Source organism: Diospyros lotus, chromosome 4 (assembly GCF_014633365.1).
Source record: "Diospyros lotus cultivar Yz01 chromosome 4, ASM1463336v1, whole genome shotgun sequence".
NCBI classification, from domain to species: Eukaryota; Viridiplantae; Streptophyta; class Magnoliopsida; order Ericales; family Ebenaceae; genus Diospyros; species Diospyros lotus.
In genome coordinates this window covers 25,509,118-25,527,244 of record NC_068341.1, presented here as the reverse complement: position 1 = coordinate 25,527,244, position 18,127 = coordinate 25,509,118, and the positions used below count along the sequence as shown (strand labels likewise).

General features: G+C 37.6%; 1 protein-coding gene across 4 annotated transcripts in view; it reads right to left on the bottom strand.

Annotated features, from left to right (window-relative positions):
* LOC127799564 (serine/threonine-protein kinase CDG1-like) overlaps positions 1–18,127 on the bottom strand; it is a 78,509-nt gene that overhangs the window by 33,670 nt on the left and 26,712 nt on the right. For all 4 annotated transcript variants that reach the window (XM_052333705.1, XM_052333704.1, XM_052333706.1 and 1 more), the window contains exon 3: positions 9,325–9,422. In XM_052333705.1, the coding sequence (XP_052189665.1) occupies positions 9,325–9,422 (98 nt within the window). The remainder of the gene's footprint in view (positions 1–9,324; positions 9,423–18,127) is intronic.

The following is an 18,127-nucleotide window of genomic DNA, read 5'->3' as shown; positions in this document are numbered from 1 at the left end:
GTCTGGAAGATTAGCGCATTATAAGGGGACATATAAGAAAATGTTTTTATTTTGAAAAACTATCTACCGGTATTTTGATAGCTAATGTTCATTGTTGTTAAAATCATTTTTAATGATTTTTTCAAGAAATAGAAGGTATGTATTTTGGGGGTGGTAAAATTGCTAATTTTCGAATTTGTTCTAAAAGCAAAATTATATTTTCTTATTGTTATGGACTTCGATTTTTTAGATATTTTTAATGAATCCAAATGGGGGGTACTCTCTTATTTACATTTATGTATTAAAGTAAAAGGACATTTATTTCAACTAAAGAAATGTAAATATGTTGTAATGTACACATGCTATGGATTGTAGTATCAAGCAAATCTAATTTTATGAAAGTCTGGAGTGAGAGTCGACTTCCGGCGAGGGACAATCGACTGTGGGTTATGCAGAGTTGAGGTAGCCGAGAGCAGGTTTTGGCCAGTTGACTGGGAGTCAACTGTAGGCCAATGAGAGTCGACTGTGGGTGTTGCGGAGTCGACTATCGGTTAGAACAGTCGACTTCCAGACTCCAATGGTAAGATTTTCCAGCCATTAAAAGAGTCGTTGGAAGCCAAATCTATAAAAGAAAAAGGAGAAATCTGGAGAAAAAGGATGCACAACCAAGATTAATCTTTCTAAAGACACTCTCAAGCATTCAAAAAAAGCAATCCAAGGCCCAAGCGTTAAAGATACATCATTTTGAGCCCAAGGCAAGGAAGAAGAAGTTTTCTTCTTGTTGGTAACTCTTGTATTATTTATATTTGCCTTGTAATATCATAATATCATTGTGTTTAAATCCATTTTAGTCCAAGGTTGTTTGGACATAGGATTTATTTGTATTAATTGTGGATTGTGAGTGGCATCCTAGAACACGTTGTAATTTAGGTGTGTTGTATCAGTTTCAGGGGTGAGCTAAGAGAAAAACCTCAATGTTGTGTAAGAGTTTCCTAGGTGAGCTTGTTGGAAAACCTAGGTGTGGTTATAGTGGAATCTCAAGTGTCGGGTTGACCTTGAGAGAGTGGACGTAAGTGTTGGAGACACTGAACCACTATATATATCTTGTGTTAATATTGTGGTTATTTGTGTATTTATATTGCTATCACTCCCAAACAATATATATATTTATAACAAGTATTTTCTTTGTATAAGAAAAGCTCAAGAGTTTTAAAAGGGAAGAATTCGATTTAATAAGTTTTTATTACTCAATTCACCCCCCTCTTGAGTGGCCATTGTGTGTCAAGGGACCAACATGTAGCATATAGGCTTTTATGAGATGCTTCCTTTGCTATGTATCTTTGTTTACCAGTACACATAGGATTCCAAGTTAGCCCAAGTTTGCAACACAATAGTTGGAATCTATCTTGAGGCAAACTCTTAGTTAGAATATTAGCAACTTGCTCTAATGTAGCGACATATTGAATTTCCACTTCACCATTTTCGACTTTCTCTCGAACAAAATGAACATCAACACCAACATGTTTAGTACGAGAGTGAAAAACAGGATTTTCAACCACTCTTGGCTGCCAAATTATCACACCATACAATAGGAGTTGTAACATTTGGATATCCCAACTCCACAAACAATGACTTAAGCCGTAGTAACTCCATTACTCCCAATGGAACAGCCTTATACTTAGCTTCCCCTACTGAATGGGCAACCACTGACCACTTTTTGGAGCCCCAAACAATAAGATTTTTGCCAAGATAAACACAAAAACCACTAGTACTCCTTTTGGTGACCTTGCAGCCAGCATGGTTTGCATCAGTAAACATCGTTAAATCCAAATTTCCAGGTGTAGAAGAGAAGAACAAACCCATATTAGCAGTCCCCTTTATATATCAAAGCAATCTCTTGCAAGCTAACTAGTGTTGACACTTAGGATTTGCTGAAAATTGACTTAATTTGTTAATAGCAAAAGCAATATCAGGTCTTGTATAGGTCAAATACTGTAAAAACCCTATAATTGTTCTATAGACAACTGGATTAGTAAACTCTTCTCCTTCATCGGTTAAAGAAAGTCCAGCAGTCATAGGAGTATCACAGGGCTTACAATCCTCCTTCCCAGCTTTCTTAACAGATCCACAACATATTTAGTTTGTACAAGATAAAGGCCATTTTTGTTTCTATATACTTCAAACCCTAGGAAATAATTGACAGCTCCTAGATTTTTAAAGAAAATTGATGGTCTAGATCATGAATACAAGTCTTAAGAGCAGCAGAATTAGATCCGGTAAGAAGTATATCATCCACATATACTAACACAAACAACACATACTCATTTGTCCGCTTTATGAACAACGAAGCATCAGAAACTAATCTAATAAAACCCCAATTAAGTAAAGCTTCTTTCAGCTTATTATACAAAGCACAAGGAGCTTGTTTCAACCCATATAAAGATTTCTCTAATTTGCAAACATGATTTGGAGTGGCAGCATTGACAAACCCTTCTGATTGAGCCATATACACTGTCTCAACTAAATCACCATTCAAAAATGCATTGTTAACGTTCACTTATTGAATTTCCCAACCAAAAGACATGACTAAAGAAAATAGAACTCGAATGGTAGGAGCTTTAACCATCGGACTAAATGTCTCTGCATAATCCACACTTGGATTTTAGAGAAAGCCTTTTGCAACTAACCTGACTTTATACTTTAAAATGGACCCATCAAGCTTAAACTTCACCCGAAAAACCCACTTATTCCCAATAAGATTCATACCATCAGTGTATGGAATCAACTTCCAAGTATTATTCCTTTGTAGAGCAGTATATTCTTCTTCCATGGCTTTAGCCCATCGTGAGTTTAAAAGAGCCTCCCTAATTGAAGTTGGTTCAAGTGAGCTCACTAAGGCATGAGGAGAAGAACTAACAAGCTGTTTGGCTTTAAGATAGGTGAGCATAGGGTGAACAAATGGGGCTGGAACATTTTTATACTTAGGAACTTCTGAGTGAGGAGGTGCATGAGATTGAGGAGAGGATGATAATGTGGTGGTAGTAGAGTTAAAATTGTTTGTGGTACCCATAAATGGACTCAGGGAATGAGCTACTAAGGGACACTGACAAGAAGAAGAGGAAGAAACAATAGGATGAAGAAATTCTATAGAAGGACTGCTTGACTTTGAATTTTGAGGTAACCTAGCAGTCACATTAGATGAAGAAAATATAGAGGAGTAAAAAAAATCTTGCACATTGAACTGAACATGATGGGTTGTATATACACGACCGGATGGAAGTAAATATTTGTAGCCAGCTTGAGTGGAACTATATCCAATAAATATACACTTGGTTGAATGAAACTCAAATTTGTGCTTGTTATAAGATCGAAGAAAAGGAAAACAAGCACAACCAAAAGGTTTAAGGAAATGATAGTTGGGAGGCTTTTGATATAACAGTTCAAATGGGTTCTGAAATTTAACAGATGAGGAAGGTAGAAGATTAATCACATAAACAACACTTAGAAAAGCTTCTACCCAGAATTTTAAAGGATTGACCTTGAAGTTTGGTTTGAAATTGGGTTTCAACAAGTTTATGAAATGTGACAAATATTGATTAGAGATTTGATTTGAGTTTCAAAGGATATAACCAAGTGTATCTAATGTAAGCATCTACAAAAATGACATAGTATCGAAATCCTTCCATAGATAACATGGGAGTTGGTCCCCATAGATCTGAATATAGTAGTTGTAATGGACGAACAACAGTAATCTTATGTGTAGCAAACGGAATTTGATGCAATTTTCTAATCTTGCAAGAGTCACAAAAAAATAAATTGGAAGATGAACAAGAAATTCCAATTTTATTCAACACATTTTGAAGTACATTCAAAGGATGACCCAATTTATTGTGCCAATCTTGGCAAATACTAGTACTTTGAGCCACATTTACATCATTTGACAATTCATGAACAAATGAAGAATGTCTTTTACATGCTTTTTCATCTTTACATGAATTAAAAGAAATACTAGCTGAATTAACAGAAACTGGCTCTAGGGATTGGGCTTGATTGCTTATTGCAGTGGAACAAGATATTGGAACTAGCCGATATAGCCCATCCTTAAGGTGTCCCTGTAGAAGAACTACCCCAAATCTTTTGTCCTTAATCAAACAGACATTAGAATGAAATTCAACCACCACATTATGATCTCTAGTAAGTTGAGAAACACTAAGAAGATTTTTATGTATGCTAGGAACATGAAGGATATTAGGTATACAAAGAAAAGAATTTGAAGTGGTATTTAACATACCCGTACCAACATGAGTAATACACAATTGCTTACCATTGCCTATGGTAACTTTGTCCCCACCATGATAAGGTGAATGCAGGGATAGATTGTTAAGGCTCGAAGTGATGTGATTTGTGGCTCCTGAGTCCACAAACTAGGCTAGATCAAAAAAAAAAGGTTGTTGTTGAGTAGCAAATTGCTCAGGAACACTATGATATGGTGAGCTTGTCACTATCATTAGGGTAGGCTCCATTAGAGTTGCTAAAGGTGGCCATATAAGCACTTGAATCTAACTAATTTCTAGTATTACAACCTCCTGTAGATCTACCAGTGCTTTGACTGTTTTTACTCGAGTAAAATTCCAATCAAACCAATAATCACATTTGTCCACTAGATGCCCTGGTTTCCCACACAATTGATAGTAGAATTTTCGGTTCGATCTACCTTGACCTCCTCTAAAACTAGAACCTCCTCCTCTCTAAGAATATCCTCCTCTACTATAACCAAAATTTCCATTACTTTGATGTGAAGCCACATTAACATTCATAGTAGATGACAATGAATCAAAATGCAGTGAATACTGAGGTACATTCTTAACAGCTAAACGTTGTTCATGCATGCGTAGCAAATAGTGAACCTTTTCGAAATCTATATCATATATTTGATAGGTTATCAAGCTCACAATAGTATCATAATCGTGATTTAGACCATTAAGAATTGCAAGCAACAGCTCATTATCACTTAAAGGCTCTCCTATAGCCGCAAGAGAATGACTTATAGTCTTGATCTTTAAGACATAGTCATTGATTGACAAATTCTCCTTTTTAATAGATCTTGTTGGAATTGTGCTGATCTAACCTTGATCCTAGAATATTCTAGGATCAGTGTGTTATGTAAATATCATGTACATATAGAAAGATAATAATGGTAGGATACTGTCAATTATTTTTGTCATTCTTTGCTAATAATCATATCTTTGAATCCTACCTACGCAAATTCGTATTGGTATTCTTTGATGATATTTTAATCTACAACCCTTCCTTCACTAAACAATTAGAACACCTTAGAATTGCATTCCAAGTCCTTAGACTCAATTGGCTGTGCATCAAAAAGTCCAAATGTGTCTTTGCTCAGACGCAGATAGAGTAATTGGGATATGTGATCTCTAGTGCTGGAGTTAGCACTGATCCCAAGAAGATATCGACAATGTTATCGTGGCTTAGACCAGGGAATGTTAGATCACTGAGGGGATTCCTGGGATTGACTGGCTACTATAGGCTGTTCGTAAGGGATTATGGAGTAATAAGCAAGCCATTATCTGACCCATTGAAGAAGGACGACTTTAAGTGGGATGAAAGGGTAGAAGTTGCATCAACAAACAATTTACATTAGAGACAGATGCAAGTGGCACAGGAATGGGGGTTGTTCTATCTCAAGATGGCTGACCTTTGGCTTTTATGAGCCAAGCCCTGACTCCAAGGCATCAAGGGCTAAGCATGTATGATAAGGAATTATTGGCAGCTGAAAAATGGAGGCATTACTTGAGGTTGGACAGTTCATCCTAAGAACTGATCACGAAAGCCTTAAGTTTTTGGCTCTCTAGAAGTTGAACAATAATTTGCAAAGAAAGGGAATGATGAAGTTGATAGGGTTGGATTTTGTGATTCAATACAGAAAAGGAAGAGAGAATGTGATAGCAGATGCGTTATTCCAATGCCATGAGGAAGGGCAATGCGTAGCCACCTCAGTGTTGATACTTGATTGGTACCAAGAAGTAACAACAAGCTATGATAAAGGGTTATGGACAAGGGAACTAATGGAAAAATGTTCTTGTTTGCTGCAACAGCTACAACAAGTAGCAGCAACAGCAAGCAGCTGTTACAACAACGCTTGTTGCTTGCTATAGCAAGTTGTAGCAACAACAAGCAATTGTTATAGTGTCAGCAATGCTTGCTGCAACAAGGAGCAATCCATACGTACCGAAGGAAGACGAGAGAGAATGACAAAGAGATGAGATCGGCAGCAAGAGAGAACAACTAAGAGAAGAGATCGACGGCGATGGCAAGAGAGAGAGAGAGAGAGAAACAACCCAAGCGACAAACAACTAGAGAGAGAAAGGGAACCAGGCGGCCTAGGCCACGCTCGACTCAAGCAGCTAGGCGTCACTTGGGCCCAATTAATCAAGCTTAGCGCCTAGGGGTGCTGAGTTGCCTTTAATCGTGGTGGCCAGGGGCCGCCTAGTGTCTAGGCGGCTGCCTAGGCCGCATTTTCAAACACTGGTTACCTCTATTAAAACCAAAGCTAAGGAATCTTCAGCCTTCTTCAAAATGATAGGCAATGGAACAATAATCTTAAGAACTCCAATATCAATTCAATTCCTCACAAGATTCCAATTTTGGACACTAGCCAATCCTTCATTCAATGGACTAGTCACCAGGGGTAACATGTTGGCCTTGGATTCCTCCATCACTTCATCAAATACTTTTTCATTTTCCTCGTACAACCTTTCAGTAGGCGCATCTTGAGTTATTACTCCTTCTAACTTCTTAATCATTTTAGTAGAATTCACCTTAACACTGTTGGTTTTAGAAATTGACAAAGTCAATATCTCAATGTGAAAAACTAGACCAATTTCAGGTCCTAAAGAGATCCAAATGTGTTTATCTCCAACTCTAGAAATTCTCAGTTGCCTCCTGTCATTCATGTTATTTGATTGATTGCATCAATCATCTCTTGTTTTGGACTTCCACGAATATCATCTGGAACATCCTCATCAAGAACTTATTTTTCAAAGGAATTAGGTCGTTCCTCTAAATCTTCTTTTGTCCAAACATCCTAGATGAAATCTCCTAGATTACTATTATTGCTATCAACATTGTTGTTATAGTCACCCTCGTCAATACTGCTTAAATCAGAATACTTCTTTTGCTCAAAATCAAAGGTGAGTAGTGAATTATTTGTCCACAATATTGACTTCTCCTTAGACTGCTTCATTTTAAAGAACTCCTAAGGCTATAATGCTTCATCAACAACGTCCTTCTTATTATTGTTTTCTACTTTAGACATTCCAAAATCTTTTTTCGTTAGAACAATTTCATCTCACTGAAAGCAAACAAGTAGGTAATCTAACTTGATTCTATCTAGCAAACATTATCATGAAATTCTACATCTCTTTGTGCATCAGCCTACCTATTTCCTTGCGCATTCGACTGTTTGCATTATCAAACTTCCTTTCCATCGCCTCTTACAGTTAGTCAACTGCTTTGCTTCGCTTCAATTCCAAGTCGAGTATTGTTGTGCTCTACTTCTTGTGACCTAATCTATCCCAAACACCTGGTTCACGAGAATCTGCTGACCTTGCTTTGCTATCTCAAATGCAGAAATTCACCGGAGTCCACTATAGTAGCCAAGTATCGGCTGCTATGAATCTGCTTCTTGGGGTCAACTGCCTAACCAGTCAGGGACCTTCAATTTTTGATCAAAATGAACTGCTAAGCGATAGATTTGATTCCACCTCCAAACTCGCCTACTGCAATAATTTCCTATACTCACCAGAATTCGCTTAGCTTCGTAGGTATCGCATGTATTGCACCTCCTAAATTGATCGCTTTGGCTGCAGCTTCTTCGAAATTCACCTACGATCATCTTTCAAGGATAACCTTGCTCGTCTGCAAAGTCTAATCAACTGGAACTGCTCTAGGAGTCGTCGGAATCGCCTGGCCTGCTCGCCTTCAAAAATCGAACAAGAATTTCTAGTCAAATACTCTGTTACAATCACTGCAAAGTCGCCTCTATATCAGCTTCACTAATTTGCCATTATCACTTGTAGCAATCGTGAATCAGTTGCTAAAAATTTCCAGAATCCAGCTGAGAACCGGCGGAAATTAGCTGAATTGAATTCACCTGAATTCTTAGCACAAAAATGTAGGAATCTTAGCCGAGGATAACCTCGCTTTGATACCAAATTGTTAGGATCCTAGGCTCCACCTAGGATTTCAACAAAGAATTAGGCTGATTTTTGGAAGAATTGTGGTAGAATTTGAGAAAGAGAGGGAAAAATAGGAGGAGGCAAAAGAAACAGGGAGATCAAGAGGGAGAATCAAAGAGAATCGAGAGGGAGAAAGAAAGGAAGAGAAGTTGAGGGAGAGAGAGATAGATACAAGTGGGAGAGAGTTTGGAGAGAGAAAAATCAATAGATTCAATTGATATTTTCTAGATAATGCATCTACAACAGCCCTAGTAGTTTTATATAGTTACTTCAACAGCTAAACAGAAAATACAAGTAAAAAAACTACTGCTAACAATGTAACAGAATTAACTACTCCTTTTGAGGAATAATCCTGCTACACTCAACCCTTATTCACCCTAGGGTCCTGATATTGACCCTTCTGAACAATTGGTAAGTCTATAAGATATTCTCTACTCTTTTTTTTAAAGGTTTTATAACTCTATCTCCCCCCCCCCCCCCCCTCTCTCTCTCTCTCTCTGTCTCTCGTTCTCTCTCTCTCTGCAAGACCTTTTCCTTTTTGATTTGACCATAATGGGGTCAAGAAATTCCATATACAGGTCCTCAAGTCACTCCCTCTTGTCTAAAAACTAAAAAAAGCAGAAGATATTATGACTACCTGATCTAAATTGCAAGATGCATAAGGATTTCAGATCATAGTACATAATATGGCTTCCCCTTCCAAAGGATCAATAGTATTGAGCAACCTATATGCTACTTCACTTTAGTGCATGCTCTCTTTAATGATAAAGAGATGAAATACAACCCAATTCAATGGACCAGTTCCAAGTAACAAGAAGACTTTTCAACCTTTTTTCTTTTTTTTTTTTTCTAAGTATGAGTTTTAAAGTTTTCAATGCCACAGCATATTTACTGCTGAAATTGAATTTTGTTTCAATTCCAATTCTAGGAGAATGTATGATATTATTTGGAATTGATTGCAAGATCTAAATAGTAATGCCATACAAAATGTGTCAAAAAGGACAAAAATATTTAATGTGGAATGGCATGTTAAACAAGAAAATGAATTTCAATCCATAAACATCAAAAGAACAAGCCAAAAGAATACCTATCAAGTATAACCCAAGTTGGATTATAATTTTTAACCTCTTGTATTACAACATTCTTGATGGGAGTTCCAGCAGTGATCTTGACTTCTATTTCAACCTAATAGAAGAAAAATAAATTATTGTATTGAAGAAGAAATCTAATGGTCAGTAACAAAAATGGTTGGCTGCTTTTAAAGTAAATCAGAATTCAGAAACACAGTTGTTAGCAGTTTACATACAGGTAAGTGAATTTTTTTATTCTAATATACAGCAGTGTTTTCATTGAAATTTTCAAAAAAAAGTACACTGACCGTAGCCAAAAGATAGTATAACAACTGTTGCTAATGCTTCCTTCATATCAGATATCATGCATAAGGTACTAGTTGCTAGAGTGATTTGACATGAATTATTTGGGTAATTTCCTTACAATGAACTTTTGTTACAATTGGTGATCCAACAGTACTGGCAGGTGGTAGCTTTATTAGATGAAATGTATTCTTTCACAGAAGATGATCACCTGTGTTTTCAAGGTCATAATAGGTTGGAAAAGTAGGATTTGACATGCAATCTCACTTAAGAAATGTGAAGATCATCAACTAAGATGGAGATCAATAAAGGACACTCTTCCCTGATTCTGATGACACCTGTATCTAGTCCAAAGTTCTCACTACAACAACAAATCAAGCCTTAGTCCCACTATGCAGGGTTGGTTATATGAATTCTAACTCGCCAATTATTTTTATCTGCGGCCTTATCTTTTGTAAGCGCCCCATAATTCATATTGTACCTTAAGAGTCTCCACCAAGTTTTTCTTGGTCTTCCTCCTCTACCTCTTTTACTAAATACTTGTTCTATTCTATTTACTCTCCACATAGGAGCCTTTATGGGTCTTCTTCTCACATATCCAAAGTTTTCACTATTGCAATAAAATAAAGTCAATACAGCATCGAGAAATTCTGCAAGTACTATAGAATGAAGGAAGAAAGGAATCCAAGAATTTACGTACTAAAACGCATTTGGAATGTCCAGAATTTTTTAGTTAGAAATCTCTTTTACGGACATCAAATGGTGGAGCCCACTACACTACAAAATAGATTATAGAGATTAAAACTGATGCTAACTGCACATACAGAAATCTTGATTGCTAATGGCTTCTACCTTTTCTGTTTATTCTTCTTTTCCTTCCCTATCCTCTCTCTTCTTTGCTTTGTCAATTTTTTTTTGGGGAATTAGACAATGATCAACAAGGAAAACTCTACAAGTAATAAGGAAGGAGGAAGAAATAATTGAAGAATATAGAGATTGGAACTAGCCTCTCTCTCAATTTCTAGTGTCAAACCACTAATGAATTTGGTCACTGTGACCCAAGGATCCTCTCTAACATTACACCACCTTTAATAGGTCAAGTGGCTTCTTAAGCTAGGGACTCTTACAATCTAGGCCTATCCCGTTTAATAGTTGAACGGACTTACCCAATCTAGGCCGTCAATTTCTGTCTCTCCTAGAGGGATAGCGACAAAGAAGCTCCCAATTATCTATCAATGTTGTTAGAGGAAGACAGAAATAACCTCGCAATATTCACAAAACTTTGACCATTGATTATGAGGTAGAGCATCATGTAGGAGATGATATTGAACAGTGGGTCAAATCAAGCATATAATTAAGATATGTAGGTGTTTTCCCCAATATTTGGCACACTACCCCAAGCACCACCAATCATCCATTACCAATGTCTCATTGATGGTTGGAATCTGAGGCAGGCTATTCACTATCAAAATTATTTGTGGATTCAGTACATCCTACCATGCCTATATATTCTGAATAGTTTCTTTATCTAGATTCATCATCTTCTTCATTCTTCCCAAATGTTTCTCCACCAGGATTGTGGATATACTGGCTTGAAGGTAAGGATCAGATTTGTTTGCTTTTTGTGGAGCAAGGGAAAATTTCTTCACTCGTATATCTTTCTGTACATGACAGGGATACATATATACCAAGGGATTCCAATCACATCCCTAATGAATTGTGATCTGCTAAGAATCATCAATCAATTAAAAATGGAAGCAAAGAAAATCAAAAGCTGTAAATCCCCCTAGCTGTAATACTAACTGTACATAGCCTAAAATAGAGAAGATTTAAATGCTGAAATATTCGGATATCTGCACTCCCCTCAAGAAGAGATGAAGATATTGTCCATCCTAAGCTTGGAACTTAGGTCTTCGAAGCATTTCTAAGGCAATGCTTTAGTTAGGATGTATGCAACCTGAGAACTTCTTGGTGTGTAGATGAGCTTGATAACATTCCCTTCAATTTTCTCTTTGAAGAAGTGGCAATCAATTTCCACATACTTAGTCCTGTCATGGTGCATAGGATTCTTGGCAATATTGATGGCAGATTGGTTGTCACAGAAGAGTTTCACAGGGCCTTCAATCTTGACTTCAAGTTCTTCAAGTGATCTTTTTATCTAAATCTCTTCACAAATACCATGAGCCATGGAGCGTAGTTCTGCTTTTGCACTACACCTGGAAACCACTAATTGTTTCTTGCTTCTCTAAGTAACAAGGTTGCCCCACACATAAGCACAACATCCAAATGTAGACCTTTGATCTGTGATTGAACCAGCCTAGTCTGTGTCACTATAGATTTCTACCATTAAATTGGAACCTTTCCTGAAGAAGATTTCAAGACCCTTTCTTGGAGTAAGTTTCAAGTATCTCAAGATTCTGGAAAATGCCTCCATATGTTCTCCCCGTGGATCACTCATGAATTGGTTCACAACACTGATCGAAAAACCGATATCAAGTCTGGTGTGAGAAAGCTATATAAGTCTACCAACTAACATTTGATAGTGGCTCTTAGCAATTGGAGCACCCTTCTCTTCCCTTCCAAGTTTGGTGGTGGCTTCCATTGGAGTGTCAACAGATTTACACCCTAGCATCCCACATTCCTTTAACAAATCCAAGACATATTCTATGAGACACAAAGATTCCATTGCTAGATCTAGCCACCTCCATTCCTAGGAAATATCGAAGATTTTCTAAATGTTTGATCTCAAACTCCTTGGCAAGGTTTTCTTTAAACTATCCATTTCTTCTGTGAAATCATCTATGACAATAATATCATCAACTTATAACAATCAAGATGGACATTTTACCTTCGGAAGACCTTTTCACGAATAAAGTATAGTCAGCTTGACATTGGGAGTAGCCGTGAATCTTTCAAACCGCGCTCTTGGTAACTGCTTAAGACCATATAGACATCTTTTTAAATTGGACACTTGATTCTTTGTAACTTGTGTCTTGAAACCTAGAGGAATCTTCATCTACACTTCTTCTTCTAAGTCACCATTCAAGAATGCATTCTTCACATTAAGTTGAAATGGCAGCCAGTCTAAGTTTGCTGCTAGAGATAGGAGAACTCAAATGGTATTGAGTTTAGTCATAGAGGCAAAGGTTTCTTGGTAGTAAATACCATAAGACTGGGTGAAACCTTTTGCAACAAGACAAGTTTTATACCTGTCAACACTCCCATCTTCCTTATACTTTACTGTGAAAATCCACTTGCATCCAACTGGATTTTTACCTTAAGGCAGATTAGTGACTTCCCATGTTTATTCTTCTCTAAGGCACATATCTCATCCAAAACAGCACACATTCATGAGGGATTTTGAGAGCCTCTTGGATGTTGGTGGGGACCTGAATTGTATCCAAACTGGTAATAAATGCTCCAAAATTTGGTGAGCGACTCTTGTATGAAATGTGTTGAGTTATATGGTTATAGTCTAGGGTTAATCCTATGTTAGAGCCCATGGCCCATTGTATTTGTATATATATATTGGTGTATAGTCTATGGATTTAATTAAGTGGTATATACATATTAAAAGCTAGGTTTTCTTCCTAAGTTTCACATGGTATCAGAGCCAAAATACAAACCCTAGCAGCCACCATACAAACCCTAGCCATCGCCGCCGCCCACATCACTGACGACCACTGTCGATTGCGTCGCCACTGACCGCCGCAGCCTGCCGTGCCACCGCCGCTGCCACCCACTGCGTTTCCGTCGCACGCACGCTACTGGTCAGCAGTGGGTCTTCACCGTCCAGCCACCGATCACGCACACCGCCGCCGCCGTTGCGTTCGCCAGCCTCTGATCTAATGACCCCAGGAGGATCGTCGGCGTTGCCTCCGCCACGCACCGCCTCTCTCGCATTGTTCACAGAGATGTTTTTGCTCCGATCGCAACGCCGTCTTCACCATTGGACCCGCCTCCTTTAGTCCATTTTTGCCCCGGTGGTTTCGTCGCCATCCGCTGCCATCCGCGGCTGCTGGTCACTGGCATCCACCATCTACCGTTGCTCTAATGCGCCTATTCTCTGTGCTGGATCATCCAGCCTTTATTTTTTGGCTTATTTAACCCTTTTGTTTCAGATCTGTTGATCTTGTAAGGCTCCCTTTTGTCCAACATGGCTAGTACTAGTAAATCTGGCTCCTTTTCTGGTATTTTGAGTGCAACTTCTAACCCCTTTTCTGATGGCAATAGGAATATCCAGATCATTAGGGTTAGAATTAAGAGGATTTGAGGGCTGAATTATTTCAGTACCTAGCTGGGAATCAGATGTTGATCCCTGCTGAGGTTATAAAATAGGCTACTGTCTTCTGTGGTACACAAAAGGAGAGCCTTTGAACCTTACTGGAGACAAAACCTTACATTTACCTGCTTGGTCAGGAATGTTTTGCTCATTGGAAATTGGTCAAATATGATCAGAGATAGATTCTAATCCAATAGGTTCTCCTGAGACATGTTTTGCTCACTTAAAATTGGTGAAATATGATCAGAGATAGATTCTAATCCAATAGGTTCTTCTGTCTCAGGAAGGGCTATGTCCAAGCTAGGAAGGGAACTCCCTTGGTCACCCATCTGCTAATTCTCCCCTTGGGGACCAAGGTGAGAAGAGCCAAAAAAAATGGTTGAGATTCAACAAATGTCACATCCTTAGACACAAAGAATTTCCTAGTGGAAGGATGATAACATTTGTAACCTTTTTGGGTAGGTGAATAGCCAAGGAAGATACATCTAAGGGCCTTAGGATCCAGCTTGTCTCAACTTTGCTTAGGAATGTGAACAAAGGCTACACAACCAAAGAGTTGAAGGGGAAGAGAATCAAGTAGACTGATGTCAAGAAAATGGGATGAAAAACATTGAAAATGACTTTGATGACCACGGAGTTTAGAAGGCACTCTATTGATTAGGTAGGAGGACTGCTTCTCCCAAAAAATTCTTAGGGACATGATGATGGTGGAGGAGAGTTCTAGTGACATTTAGGAGGTGTCTCATCTTCCTCTTACCCACTCCATTTTGTTGTTGAGTGTTCATGTAGGAAGACTCATGGATAACCTCTTTTTGCTAGAAAATTTGATGCAAGTGAGAGTTAAAATAATCCCTTGCATTATTAGTCCTAAATTTTTGAATAGGAGAGCCAAATTGAGTTAAGATCATTGTATAAAAGTGAGGCAAAATAGTACTAATAGCAACCTTGTCCTATAAAAGAAACCATTCTAGTGCAATCATTTATAAAAGAGATGAACCATCTAACCCCAAAACAATTGGGAATCCTAGATGGCCCCCAAACATCAGAATGAATTAGTGGAAAAGGATGAGAAGATAGTTTATTACTAATAGGATAGGAGACTCGATGATGCTTTGAAATTTCACATACATTACAATGCAAAGTACTAGGATCTAAATGTTTGAACAAATCAAGAAACATAGTTTTCAATAATGAAAAAGAAGGGTGTCCCAGCTAATAGTGTTGAAGCCAAATGTGTGTAAGAGCTGTAGGAGTTTGAGATGTGCAGGCTAGCTTAGGTTGAGGCCCTTTAGGCAACAAATTCTTCCTTTTTAAAACATACAACCCATTCCACTCCTCAGCAGCACCAATCATCCTCCCCGTGTCCATTTCTTGAAATTCACAAGTGTGGGGGAAAAAAAATACGACAATTGAGATCCTTAGTAAGTTGATAGACAGAAATCAAATTGGTTGACAAGTTAGAAGCATGCAAAACTTGTTTGATAGCAATTGGACTCCTTGTTCATTGTAGTTTGCATTTTGATGGCAGGAATTAGGTGAAGAAGTATGATGAGAAGAGGAATAAGGGGCAATATTAAGAGGCTGATCGGTACCATCAAGCTCATTGGAGCTTTGTGTTGCTGATTCGAGGTTAGGGAAGGAATTCCATGGGTCTTGATCCTCATCCCCAACTGTCTCCCCTTGAGAACTAACTTGAGGAGAAAAAAAAAATGGCTGAGACTCAACAAATGTGACATCTTTGGAGACATAGAACTTTCATAAGGTAGAATTATAACATTTGTAGCCTTTTTGGGTAGGAGAATACCCAAGGAAGACACATCTATGAGCTCTAAGATCAAGTTTGTCCTGATTGGCTTTGGGAATGTGAACAAAACACACATAACCAAACACTCTTAAGAGGTAGAGTAGAATGCAAACTCAGATCTGAGAAAAAAGATGCTAGACATTAGAAAGGACTTTGGTTGTTTAGGACCCTAGATAGAACCTTATTAATCACATAAGTTGTTGTTAGAACAACTTTCCCCTAAAATTGTTTAGGGACATGGTGATGGTGAAAAAGAGTTCTGGTCACATTAAGGAGATGTCTCATCTTCCATTCAGCTACTCCATTTTGTTATGAAATATCTATGCAAGAAGATTCATGGACTATCCCCTCTTGTTGAAAAAACTGATGCAAGTGATTGTTGAAATAATCCCTTACATTATCAGTACGAAATTTTTGAATAGATATGCCAACAACAACAACATATCCAGCCTTTATCCCACTATGTGGGGTCGGCTACATGAATTCTAAACTTCCATGTATTTCTGACTTTTATCATATCTTCATTCAGACCTATACACTTTATATCAAACTTTAATATTTCTCCCAAATTCTTCTTGGGTTTGCTCTACCTCTTTTTTTGACTAATTGTTTCATTTCATCAACTCTCCTTACAAGAGTGTCTCTTGGTCTTCTTCTCACATGACCAAACTATCTCACTGTAGTATCTCTCATCTTCTCCTTGATTGGCACTACTCTTATCTTATTACAAATAATCTCATTTCTAATTTTATCTTTTCTTGTATGGCCGCACATCCATCTTAGTATTCTCATCTTCACTACGCTCGTCTTTTACTCATACTAGTATTTAACTGCTCAACATTCTAAATCATACAACAAAACTGGTTTTATAGTTGTCCTATAGAACTTTTCTTTCAGTTTTAATGGGATTTTACCATCACATAACACCCCTGATGCATTTCTCCATTTTACCAAACTTGCCTTAATTCTATGTGTGACATCCTCGTGAATTTCTCCATCTTTTTGAATCATTAATCCCAAATATCGAAAATGGTATTTTCTTTATATGATTTGGTCTTCCAATTTTATTATAACATCCTCCACTCTTGCATTCTTACTAAATTTACATTCCATATATTTTGTTTTCCTTCTACTTAATTTAAATCCCTTAGATTCTAAACTGTTTCTCCACAACTCAATCTTAGTGTTCACTCCCTCTTTTGTTTCATCCACCAATACTATGTCATCTACAAATAGCATATATCATGGCACCTCTGTCTAAATGTGTTTAGTGAGCTCATCCATTATTAAAGCAAATAAGTATGGACTTAGTGCAGAACCTTGTAATTTTAAACGGTTCAGTATTCCCTCTGCATGTTCTGACCTTTGTCTCTGCACCGTGATACATGTCCTTAAGGGCTTGTATATAGGCTATTCAGACTCCTTTTTTCTCTAAAACCCTCCATAATACTTCTCCAGGGACCCTATCATAAGCCTGTTTTAGATCTATAAACACCATATGCAGGTCCTTCTAATGATCCCGATACCTTTCCATTAGGCGCCTCAGTAGGTATATAGCTTCCATTGTTGACCTACCAGTCATGAAACCAAGCTAATTTTCAGAGACGTCTGTTTCCTTTCTGAGCCTCTGTTCTATTACTCTCTCCTAGAATTTCATGGTATGGATCATTAACTTAATTCCTCTGTAATTTTCACAATTTTGAACATCTCATTTATTCTTGCATATAGGAACCAAAGTACTCTTCCTCTACTCATCTGGCATCTTTTTTTATTTAAGGATTGCGTTAAATAATTTCATTAGTCAGGAGATGTCCTCTTCTCCCATGCATTTCCATGTTTCTATTGGTATATTATCCAATCCCCACTGCTTTATGATTTTTCATCTTTTTTAATGCTTGCCTTATTTCTTTTGAATTTATGCGTCAATAAAATGTGTAGCTCACATTCCCTTCAGAGTTACTAAGATGTCCCAACCTAACTCTTGTGTCCCCACCATCATTAAATAATTTTGTGAAATACTCCTTCCATCTCTCCTTAATCGCTCTCTCATTCACTAATACATTTTGGTTTTCATCTTTTATGCATTTTACTTGGTTTAGATCCCTTGTTTTCTTCCTCTTGCTTTAGCTAATTTATATATATCCCTTTCTCTATCTTTTGTATCAAGTCGTTTATATAGATTCTCATATACTTTTGACCTTGCTTCACTAACAGCTCTTTTTGCTATCTTTTTCGCTTCTTTAAATTTTTTTAAAGTTTTCTTCATTGCTGCACTGATATACAGCCTTATAGAAAGTTTTCTTATTTCTAATTTTCAATTATACCTCTTTATTCCACCACCAAGACTCCTTAAGGTTTGGGGCTCTATCATTTGTCTCTCCAAGGACTACCTTTGTTGTGCTTCTCAAGGCAGTAGCTATTTCCCTCTACA